We start from the raw sequence: 12,476 nt of genomic DNA, 5'->3' as shown, positions 1-12,476 counted from the left end.
CTATCTAGAACCTAAAATGGTTTCCACAGAGGGTTCTACAGTTGAAGTCAGAAGTTTACATACACCTTAGCCAAATACAGTTAAACTCAGTTTTTTTCACAATTCCTGACATTTAATTCTAGTAAAAATTCCCTGTTTTAGGTCAGTTAGGATCACCACTTTATTTTAAGAATGTGAAATGTCAGAATAATAGTAGAGAGAATTATTTATTTCAGCTTTTATTTCTTTCATCACATTCCCAGTGAGTCAGAAGTTTACATACACTCAATTAGTATTTGGTAGCATTGCCTTTAAATTGCTTAACTTGGGTCAAACGTTTCGGGTAGCCTTCCACAAGCTTCCCACAATAAGTTGGGTGAATTTTGGCCCATTCCTGCTGACAGAGCTGGTTTAACTGAGTTAGGTTTGTAGGCCTCCTTGTTGCACACGCTTTTTCAGTTCTGCCCACACATTTTCTATAGGATTGAGGTCAGGACTTTGTGATGGCACTCCAATACCTTGACTTTGTTGTCCTTAAGCCATTTTGCCACAACTTTGGAAGTATGCTTGGGGTCATTGTCCATTTGGAAGACCAAGCTTTAACTTCCTGACTGATGTCTTGAGATGTTGCTTCAATACAGTGAGGGAAAAAAGTATTTGATCCCCTGCTGATTTTGTACGTTTGCCCACTGACAAAGACATGATCACGCTATAATTTTAATGGTAGATTTATTTGAACAGTGAGAGACAGAATAACAACAAAAAAATCCAGAAAAACGCATGTAAAAAATGTTATACATTGATTTGCATTTTAATAAGGGAAATAAGTATTTGACCCCCTCTCAATCAGAAAGTTTTCTGGCTCCCAGGTGTCTTTTATACAGGTAACGAGCTGAGATTAGGAGCACACTCTTAAAGGGAGTGCTCCTAATCTCAGTTTGTTACCTGTATAAAAGACACCTCTCCACAGAAGCAGATTCCAAACTCTCCACCATGGCCAAAACCAAAGAGCTCTCCAAGGATGTCAGGGACAAGATTGTAGACCTACACAAGACTGGAATGGGCTACAAGACCATCACCAAGCAGCTTGGTGAGAAGGTGACAACAGTTGGTGCGATTATTCGCAAATGGAAGAAACACAAAAGAACTGTCAATCTCCCTCGGCCTGGGGCTCCATGCAAGATCTCACCTCGTGGAGTTGCAATGATCATGAGAACAGTGAGGAATCAGCCCAGAACTACACGGGAGGATCTTGTCAATGATCTCAAGGTAGCTGGGACCATAGTCACCAAGAAGACAATTGGTAACACACTATGCCATGAAGGACTGAAATCCTGCAGCGCCCGCAAGGTCCCCCTGCTCAAGAAAGCACATATACAGGCCCGTCTGAAGTTTGCCAATGAACATCTGAATGATTCAGAGGATAACTGGGTGAAATTGTTGTGGCAGATGAGACCAAAATCGAGCTCTTTGCCATCAACTCAACTCGCCATGTTTGGAGGAGGAGGAATGCTGCCTATGACCCCAAGAACACCATCCCCACCGTCAAACATGGAGGTGGAAACATTATGCTTTGGGGGGTGTTTTTCTGCTAAGGGGACAGGACAACTTCTCCAGACCTTAATCCGATAGAAAATCTGTGGAGGGAGCTGAAGGTTCGAGTTGCCAAATGTCAGCCTCGAAACCTTAATGACTTGGAGAAGATCTGCAAAGAGGAGTGGGACAAAATCCCTCCTGAGATGTGTGCAAACCTGGTGGCCAACTACAAGAAACATCTGACCTCTGTGATTGCCAACAAGGGTTTTGCCACCAAGTACTAAGTCATGTTTTGCAGAGGGGTCAAATACTTCTTTCCCTCATTAAAATGCAAATCAATGTATAACATTTTTGACATGCATTTTTCTGGATTTTTGTTGTTGTTATTCTGTCTCTCACTGTTCAAATAAACCTACCATTAAAATTATAGACTGATCATGTCTTTGTCAGTGGGCAAACTTACAAAATCAGCAGGGGATCAAATACTTTTTTCCCTCACGATATATCCACATAATTTTCCTTCCTCATGATGCCATCTATTTTGTGAAGTGTACCAGTCCCTCCTGCAGCAAAGCACCCCCACAGCATGATGCTGCCACCCCCGTGCTTCACGGTTGGGATGGTGTTCTTCGGCTTGCAAGCATACCTCTTTTTCCTCCAAACATAACGATGGTCATTATGGCCAAACAGTTCTATTTTTGTTTAATCAGACCAGAGGACATTTCTCCAAAAAGTATCATCTTTGTCCCCATGTGCAGTTGCAAAATGTAGTCTGTCTTTTTTATGGCGGTTTTGGAGCAGTGGCTTCTTCCTTGCTGAGCGACCTTTCAGGTTATGTCGATATAGGACTCGTTTTACTGTGGATATAGATACTTTTGTACCTGTTTCCTCCAGAATCTTCACAAGGTCCTTTGCTGGGATTGATTTGCACTTTTCGCACCAAAGTACGTTAATATCTAGGAGACAGAACGTGTCTCCTTCCTGAGCGGTATGACGGCTGCGTGGTCCCATGGTGTTTATACTTGCATACTATTGTTTGTACAGATGAATGTGGTACCTTCAGGCATTTGGAAATTGCTCACAAGGATGAACCAGACTTGTGGAGGTCTACAATTTATTTCTGAGGTCTTGGCTGATTTATTTTGATTTTCCCATGATGTCAAGCAAAGAGGCACTGAGTTTGAAGGTAGGCCTTGAAATACATCCACAGGTACACCTCCAATTGACTCAAATTATGTCAATTAGCCTATCAGAAGCTTCTAAAGCCATGACATCATTTTCTGGAATTTTCCAAGCTGTTTAAAGGCGCAGTCAACTTAGTGTATGTAAACTGCTGACCCACTGGAATTGTGATACAGTGAATTACAAGTGAAATAATCTGTCTGTAAACAATTGTTGGAAAAATTACTTGTGTCATGCACAAAGTAGATTTCCTAACCGACTTGCCAAAACTATAGTTTGTTAACAAGACATTTGTGGAGTGGTTGAAAAAGAGTTTTAACCCTCCTATTATGTTGTGGGTCAATTTGACCCGTTTCCACTTTTGCGTTGTCTAAAATACTAGTTAACCACTCTTTTCGCCATGAAATTACATGACTTTTCCTCATTTAGGGTCATGAACCTAACTGCAAAATGTGGACACACTGATGTGTTGTGGAATGTCTGTGTACATTTTGTATACAAACATGATGTTGTGGGTCATTTTGACCCGGAGGCTTTCATGTGTATATATATTTGCACAGGTGCAAAACAAAAAAGTGTCTTTGATTTATTTTGTTTTGACTGGTCCTGCGTTGCACTTTTAGAATTGTGTTTGGGTTAAAAGGGCTTTCCCAAGCTTCTCCTCAGTGTGAGAGCAGCAGGTCCCTGACACAGACACTCAAAAATGAGCTCCAAAAGATTTTCAATCAATGAAGTCTTATCACAAATTCTGGACTGTGACAGTGAAAAAGAAGAAGAGGTTTCAGAGACAGAGGATATTTCAGAGATAGAGGACAATGCTGTTGATGATCCAGATTTTGTCTTCATTGAAGAGGATTCAGAGGAGGAGTCTGCCGTACCATCCCCTACATCAGATGAGAGACAGAGCATGCAACAAGCATCATCAAGAGAAGAGAAGACATGGAAGTCTAAAGATGGTCATATTGAATGGTCACCGTCACCACAACGAGGTCAAGGTAGACTCTCAGCTTCCAATGTAATAAAAATGGTTCCAGGACCTACACGATTTGCTGTCACTCGAGTCCATGACATACAATCAGCTTTTGAGCTCTTTTTACCCCAAGCAATAGAGAAGATTGTTCTGGACATGACCAACTTGGAGGGGAGCCGTGTGTTTCAAGAGAACTGGAAGCCACTGGATCGGATTGACTTGCATGCATACATTGGATTGCTCATATTAGCTGGAGTCTACCGGTCAAACGGAGAAGCAACGGCCAGCCTGTGGAATGAAGAGAATGGAAGGCCAATATTTCGGGCAACAATGTCTCTACAAGAATTCCACATAATTTCTCGGGTGATTCGCTTTGATAACCGTGATACCAGACCGGGTCGACGTGAAAGAGACAAACTAGCTGCAATCAGAGATGTATGGGATAAATGGGTGGAAATTCTACCGTTACTGTACAATCCCAGTCCTCATGTTACAGTTGATGAACGCCTTGTTCCATTCAGAGGACGTTGTCCCTTCAGACAGTATATGCCAAACAAGCCTGCAAAATATGGCATCAAAATATGGGCAGCATGTGATGCCACATCAAGCTATGCATGGAATATGCAAGTTTACACTGGGAAGCCACCCGGCGAGTGCCTGAGAAAAACCAGGGGATGCGGGTGGTGCTGGACATGAGTGAAGGGCTGCAAGGTCATAACATCACGTGTGACAACTTCTTCACATCCTACCGCCTTGGTGTTGAACTACAGAAGAGAAAGCTGACCATGGTTGGAACAATCAGAAAAAACAAACCTGAACTTCCCAGTGAGCTTCTGAAAATGCAGGGCAGAACTGTGCATTCCTCTAAATTTGCTTTCTCTGAAAATGCAACTGTTGTTTCATACTGCCCAAAGAAGAACAAGAATGTTCTTGTAATGAGCACAATGCACAAAGATGCATCGCTGAGTGCAAGAGAGGACATCAAGCCACAAATAATACTGGACTACAATTCCACCAAAGGAGGAGTTGACAATTTGGATAAAGTCACAGCAACATATAGTTGTCAGCGCATGACTGCCCGCTGGCCTTTGGTGATTTTCTACAACATTGTGGATGTGTCTGCTTACAATGCCTATGTCCTGTGGACTGAAATCAACCAGCAATGGAATGGTGGCAAATTGTACCGACGCCGGCTTTTCCTAGAGGGAGCTCGGCAAAGCTCTCATCACTCCCAAGATCCAGAGGAGAGTCCGGCCTCCTCGGTCGACAGCAGCTGCATCTGCCGTCCAGAAAATTCAAGCTGGACCATCAACACATGCCTCCAATCAACCAGAAATGGATCCAGTGGATACAGGCAGTGGCAAGAAACGGAAAAGATGCCAGCTCTGCCCCCTCGACAAGACAGTAAAACAAGCACCACTTGTGTAGAATGCAATAAATACATCTGCAGAAAGCACACACACACATTGTGTTCAACATGTAGAGAGAAAGACTGAAGGGATAATATGGACCAATAGGGGGAAAAAACCTACTTGGGGAAACTGAAAAATCTTGTTTGTGAGAAAGGAAATATGTTTAACAAATAGTTCTTAAATATTGTTTAAAAAAAATAAAAAGTATTGTATTTCTTCTTTCTGAAATGTCTGATAAGACAAAATAAAGTTGTTTCTGTTTTTACTTAATTCTTTGACTGTCTTGAGTGTGTTTAAACTGTGCGGGTCAATTTGACCCGTAACATAATGGATGTCATTTTTTTCCAGCAAAGCACAAGGGTTAATGACTCCAACCTAAGTGTATGTAAACTTCCGACTTCAACTGTACATGGAACCCAAAAGGGTTATACCTTTAACCAAAAAGGGTTATCCTATGGGGACAGCCGAATAACCCTTTTGGAACCCTTAATTCTAAGAGTGTACCATCCGCTCGTGGGACAGATGTCATTCATTTCTATTTGTTGTGCCTCTTTTTTTGCCCTCTAAACACAGCTCCGTAATGTATGTTTATCGATATTTTGCCATTTCTTTTTGTTTTTGCTTTCAAAAAGGTTTTGTGAATTTGTTCAAAGGCCAAATCTTTGCTCTCATTTTCTCTGTATGTCTCCATTTATACCCTCACCCCTCCCTTTATCTCGCTCTCTTTTTTTCAGAGCATTCTTTTTGGTCGCATTCCCAAAGCATTCTTCCTACCTTATTCTTTCCCTCCCTCTTTGTACTGTTTCCCTCCATTTCTCCAGGTCCCTTATTATTTCCCTCCATCTCTTTCTCTATCTCTGTCAGTCAGAGAGGCAAATAAATAGCTTTTCCTCTTGACATGCAGCATTTGTGCTGGCCCTGTCCTCAGGGCAGGCCGTTGGCCTTTTGGTAGTCAGGGGCAACAGTAGTTATTGTCATCTCTAATGCGGACCCACTCCTGCAGAGCGGAAGAAGGTTGAATCTATCTGTTTGATGAAGTCCACAGATACTAAGACACAGAGTCATCTCTAGCACACTCACTACCTCTATCTTCCCCTCTCTCTCTCCATATACCTCTCTCGCTCTCTCTCTCTCTCTGGATCCCTCTCTCCTACTCTCCCCTCTCTTTCTCTCTCCCTCCCTCTCTCTCCTTCCCTCCATTTCTCTACCTCCCACCCTCCCTCCCCTTACTCCCTCCCTTTCTCTCTCTCAGATTGAATACAGTATATGACTAATGATGTACCAAAATGAGACGTCACAGAATTACACCCCAACCCAGCAACGGAAATAGACGCTCGTAAAGCAGCATTTGGGAGACGCACAACAGAAAAGGCCATTAATAAAATGTACCCGCGCTAATAAAAACAATAGTGTATTAGGAGTCCTAGCCGCCACCGCCTGTTAATTGATGAAAATACATAAACAGAGATGGCAACCAATTCATTTCAACCTTAAATTGCAAAACACCATCTGGTAAACTGATTTTGGAATTGAACAAATGAGGCCCTCACTTGCACAAGCTCTTGCGAGATAGAGTAGTCCATTTCTCTGCCTGTCTTGATTCCTTCCAGCGGCATAAAGCAGGGACAGAGAGGGATGGCTCACCGGCAGAGGATAGGCTAATTCACTAAAGGTCAATTGTATTCCCACGGGGGAAAACAACAACAGCAGTCGTGTGATACACCACTCAGAGAGAGCATCCCGCTGAATTTATTAGGCTTAGCATCATGCAAACATAGAAATGCGCCAAATACGTCTTCTTTATGTAGAGGTATATTGTTATTGGAGGCCATGATTGCACTCCATGATGGCTCCAAGAAGAGGGGACTCATAAAGTAGGCTGGGGAAGGTAATCAGCTAGCTAGCCCTGAATCACCTACGGCAATGAAGCTTGGTTGGTGTGTGTATGTGTGTGTGTGTGTGTGTGTGTGTGTGTGTGTGTGTGTGTGTGTGTGTGTGTGTGTGTGTGTGTGTGTGTGTGTGTGTGTGTGTGTGTGTGTGTGTGTGCAAAAGCATTGGTATATTTCTGTTGTGTTTACACCTTGATTTTGAAAGGCGATTATCAGTCATAACAGAGCACTGCAAGATAATTTATGTCAAGTTTATTTAAATACAAACTGTTGGTGCTTTGATGATAAATATAATCTGTGGCCAAAGCAATGTAATTCTGTAGTGATTACTGTAACTGCCACCCACTAACAGAATATATCATGGTATCCTCGTTTAGATTGTGTAACCATGTAGTCGTTTAAAAAATTGCTAGGTGGGTAAACGCAGATCGCCGCTCACAGTGAGTAAAATAACGCTCTCTATACTTTTATTAACAGATTTCCGCAAAGGGTGGGTAAACGCTGGAGCAAAATAAAATAAGTGCATAAACGGCATTTACATGCGTTTACCCTCCACTACACCACTGATTTTTAGTGATGGTTTCCCATGCAGACCTAGATCTAGGGCTCAATTCAATCTGTATCGCCGAAGTTCAGCGCTATAGCGCAATCGAAATTTAAAGGCAATGTCCCAAGCCTCCTGGACTAAAAAGAATGATCTAACTGTGACATTGTACTTCTACAGTACAAACACTGTGGTTCCAGTGGGGATTATCTTCTCTGTACTGTCAGACTTTGCAGTGATAGTGCAGTGGTTGTGGTGCACTGGTATTAACAGTAAAACTTTAGCAGACTATGAAGCTACAGTATGTCGCATTCTGCCACTAGGGGCTTGTGGGGAACCATAGCAATTAGCTGTGAAGCTCCGTGCCCATTGTCACGTCTGCTGATGTCAACAAGGACACTAGTGTCTCAGGTGACCTGCAACACGAGGCGAGAGAGAAAGAGAAAAGGAAGGAGGGCCGCACCGGGGGCTGGTGATAGCTCATCAGTAGACATATTGACCAGCCGGCACAGCTGCCACAGCCAAGTAATGGGGTTAGCAGACATCCAGGGGCCACCGATGATTGAGGGGTGCAGAGACGGGTGCTTTATTGTACTGCTTGATTTGAATGAGCAGCGGTATATTACTGCTGTATAGCCGCACATCCCTAGCGCACATCCCTAGCGCCTCCAGCTGTCTTAGGAGGACTGCTTGGAGCCCATCCCTCCCGAATACATTTTACTAGACCTCAAGTAGAGGCTGAGATGTCGTACTATGTCTTAAAATGTCGATTGAGCAAAGAAGGTAAAAACCCTTTCTTGACTGTGCAGACATTTGATTCCCTCTCTGCTCTTCATGCCTACTTGTTTCAGGACTGTTCTTGAACCACTCCATCTTTCTCCTCCCTCCTTCCTGAGGACACGCAGTGTACTCCTCTTTGATAACTCTGGCCTACAAGCAGCCCGATTAAGGAAGCGCTAGGAGCCGTCCGTGTAGAAGTAGCAGCTGCAAAGAAGCGGTAGTTAAAAAGCAAGCAGTGAAATGGCTCCTCTTCCTTTTTACAAGGTCGGAATCTATTTTAAAGAGCAAGCCGAGGTGCTCAATTTATTGACTTATAGAAGATCTACATGAGAGGTAGTGAGAAGAGAGGTATGGAAAGCGAGGGAACACCTCCCTCCACTCATACTCTCATGTCTACAGTAGATAAGAAGGGGAAACATGGGAAGTCTGTTTACATACAGCTCTGGAAATGCATGTAGCCCCAACTTAACTGTGACTGAGATGGAGGTGTCAAACCTCTTTCAGAATAAAATATGTTTGATACCTATGTTGTCGTTGTGTTGTCTGGAATTGAAACATTGCATTATGCAAGGCGTTCACGTGATTTGCGATGCGCTAGCTAGTATCTGTGTTCGTTGACAGGTTTCTCAACAACAATCTAGCTTTGGTTGGATACAGGCCTACTTTGATAAAACAGTGAGGAACCATGTTACCTGACAGGCTGCTTTGATTGGCATGCAGACATCTCCCTGCGTTTCTAAAATCAGCCGAGTCCTCCTAGGCAGGTGTTTCATCTCAGGAAGACCCAAATGGCACCCTATTCACTATATAGTGCACTACTACAGTATATAGTGCCATTTGGGACTCAGCCACTGTCAGTCCCCCTGTTCCCATCTCCCTCTACTCCGACACAGTGGAGCGCAGTCAACACATATCTCCTTAGTTTCCTAAGATTTGGGATAAACGCGGAGGAAACTGGTAAACTGTACCCAAAATCATCAAAAGACCACAATCGGATTACATCTAGATTTCGATGTAATCTCCCTGGAGAGAGAGCGGGATGTGGAGTTACGCCACACTCTTGCAGTGATTGACATTGCAAATGGGGTTACCACATAACAAGCCTTACAGTTTCCTGCACCTCGAGGTCTGATAAAGCTAAAGTGTGGTAAAGGGAAACAACCTTCGCTTGTGTCCCCACAATGGCGCTGCATGGGGACAATGACAATGATGTTCCATTCATTGGACTAATTTGCGATAGTACATTTTGGATTTACATGTGTACAGGCAACAGCAAAACTAACAGGCTTTTTTATATTGATCCATCATGGATACTTACAGTTAAGGGAGAGAGAATAAATGAAATTAACAGCAAATTCAGAGATAGAACAGTGCCTGTTTTATCACCCAATGTCCTCTGTAAATCACATTTATTTTATTGGAGTACTCTTGATGTCATTTTATCATAAAAACAAATACTGAAATATAAACAACGAATAAAGGTTTTCATATGCAGTGCTTTATACTGCGCAACAACATATATTTTCTCTACTAAGGAACTACAGTGAGGGAAAAAATTATTTGATCCCCTGCTGATTTTGTACGTTTGCCCACTGACAAAGAAATGATCAGTCTATAATTTTAATGGTAGGTTTATTTGAACAGTGAGAGACAGAATAACAACAAAAAAATCCAGAAAAACGCATGTCAAAAATGTTATAAATTGATTTGCATTTTAATGAGGGAAATAAGTATTTGACCCCCTCTCAATCAGAAAGATTTCTGGCTCCCAGGTGTCTTTTATACAGGTAACGAGCTGAGATTAGGAGCACACTCTTAAAGGGAGTGCTCCTAATCTCAGTTTGTTACTTTTATAAAAGACACCTGTCCACAGAAGCAATCAATCAGATTCCAAACTCTCCACCATGGCCAAGACCAAAGAGCTCTCCAAGGATGTCAGGGACAAGATTGTAGACCTACACAAGGCTGGAATGGGCTACAAGACCATCGCCAAGCAGCTTGGTGAGAAGGTGACAACAGTTGGTGCGATTATTCGCAAATGGAAGAAACACAAAAGAACTGTCAATCTCCCTCGGCCTGGGGCTCCATGCAAGATCTCACCTCGTGGAGTTGCAATGATCATGAGAACGGTGAGGAATCAGCCCAGAACTACACGGGATGATCTTGTCAATGATCTCAAGGCAGCTGGGACCATAGTCACCAAGAAAACTATTGGTAACACACTACGCCGTGAAGGACTGAAATCCTTCAACGTCCGCAAGGTCCCCCTGCTCAAGAAACCACATATACAGGCCCGTCTGAAGTTTGCCAATGAACATCTGAATGATTCAGAGGAGAAGTGGGTGAAAGTGTTGTTGTTAGATGAGACCGAAATCGAGCTCTTTGGCATCAACTCAACTCGCCGTGTTTGGAGGAGGAGGAATGCTGCCTATGACCCCAAGAACACCATCACCACTGTCAAACATGGAGGTGGAAACATTATGCTTTCGGAGTGTTTTTCTGCTAAGGGGACAGGACAACTTCACCGCATCAAAGGGACGATGGACGGGGCCATGTACCGTCAAATCTTGGGTGAGAACCTCCTTCCCTCAGCCAGGGCATTGAAAATGGGTAGTGGATGGGTATTCCAGCATGACAATGACCCAAAACACACGGTCAAGGCAACAAAGGAGTGGCTCAAGAAGAAGCACATCAAGGTCCTGGAGTGGCCTAGCCAGTCTCCAGACCTTAATCCCATAGAAAATCTGTGGAGGGAGCTGAAGGTTCGAGTTGCCAAACGTCAGGCTCGAAACCTTAATGACCTGGAGAAGATCTGCAAAGAGGAATGGGACAAAATCCCTCCTGAGATGTGTGCAAACCTGGTGGCCAACTACAAGAAACGTCTGACCTCTGTGATTGCCAACAAGGGTTTTGCCACCAAGTACTAAGTCATGTTTTGCAGAGGGGTCAAATACTTATTTCCCTCATTAAAATGCAAATCAATTTATAACATTTTTGACATGCATTTTTCAGGATTATTTTGTTGTTATTCTGTCTCTCACTGTTCAAATAAACCTACTATTAAAATTATAGACTGATCATGTCTTTGTCAGTGGGCAAACGTACAAAATCAGCAGGGGATCAAATACTTTTTTCCCTCACTGTAAGTCACCAAAAAATATATATATTTCACAAATCAAAGGTCCTATGGGTAATATGCGTGCCCTGTACCATTGCGGTTTGTCACATCAAGGTTAGTATGATTGCATTTGACAAAGGTTGTTTAAGCTGTTTTTATTGAGATTCCCAAAGTCATGTCATATTGATCGAAATATGTACAGCCATACCAAAATCTGCCCTTAGTAAATTAAATGTAAAATGTTTTCCCCAGCTCCCCACAGTCACACATTGGCCTTCAACATAATGCATGACTGTGTGCAGTTGTATTTTATTGATGAGCTGTCTGTGTACCATGTGAACGCTGTCTACACCGCCACGATTGCTGCTGTCCTCCCATAAGCGGCGATGGCGCTCCCCTCACAGTTTGAGGTCCAATGTGTGTGTGTTGTGTTTTATCTTTGCACTACCTTGGTTGCCTTTGATTTCCCTCAAGCCTCGTGTCTTAGTCTTTGTCATGTACTGGTCTCTGAATGCTTGCTTATGGGTTCCATTTGTTTTCTCCCTCCCGCCCCCATTTCTCCTTTTTTTGCATGCCACATTCCTCCTGTTCCCTTCCTCCCTCCACCACCACCACTGCTGTCCCTCCGTCCTTGTGTGCTCAGACACTACGCCCAGCACTGAACCCGCAGCACACGGTTGGTATCTCTTCCCTCCTCTTCTTTTTTTCGTCTGCCCGCCACAGCATGCCCCACCGCAGCATGGCACCTGATTACCAGCGCTGTTTTAATGTCTCGCTCTCCTTTGATTACTCTACTGTACTGTCTGCCACACTGTGGATGAATGCCTACTGTACATGAAACGATGACTTGCTACGGTTTCATATGTTACTATGTCCGTCTGTCTCTGCTTGTTTGTGTCTGTATGTGCGTCTTTCTGTCTATTTGTACATCTATTGCTTAATCCCAAAACATCCCCTAGCCTCTACACACTTGTGTAGATCTGAAAGAATCAGAAAGGTATAGCCAATATGGTAATAGCTCCACCTTGTCCTCTGATAGACTAGGTGGAATTTTGCCAGCATTGCT

The 12,476-nt window shown here is 43.3% G+C and overlaps 1 protein-coding gene across 5 annotated transcripts in view; it reads left to right on the top strand.

Annotated features, from left to right (window-relative positions):
- The window catches only part of LOC121573977 (cell adhesion molecule 1), a 435,550-nt gene that overhangs the window by 387,136 nt on the left and 35,938 nt on the right, over nucleotides 1-12,476 (top strand). For 3 of the 5 annotated variants that reach the window (XM_041886409.2, XM_041886412.2, XM_041886408.2), the window contains one exon: nucleotides 12,054-12,086. The exons of the other annotated variants lie outside the window; for them this stretch is intronic. In XM_041886409.2, the coding sequence (XP_041742343.2) occupies nucleotides 12,054-12,086 (33 nt within the window). The remainder of the gene's footprint in view (nucleotides 1-12,053; nucleotides 12,087-12,476) is intronic. 5 annotated transcript variants of the gene reach the window in all.

Source organism: Coregonus clupeaformis, chromosome 9 (genome assembly GCF_020615455.1).
Source record: "Coregonus clupeaformis isolate EN_2021a chromosome 9, ASM2061545v1, whole genome shotgun sequence".
NCBI classification, from domain to species: domain Eukaryota; kingdom Metazoa; phylum Chordata; class Actinopteri; order Salmoniformes; family Salmonidae; genus Coregonus; species Coregonus clupeaformis.
This window is presented reverse-complemented; position numbering and strand designations above follow the sequence as displayed.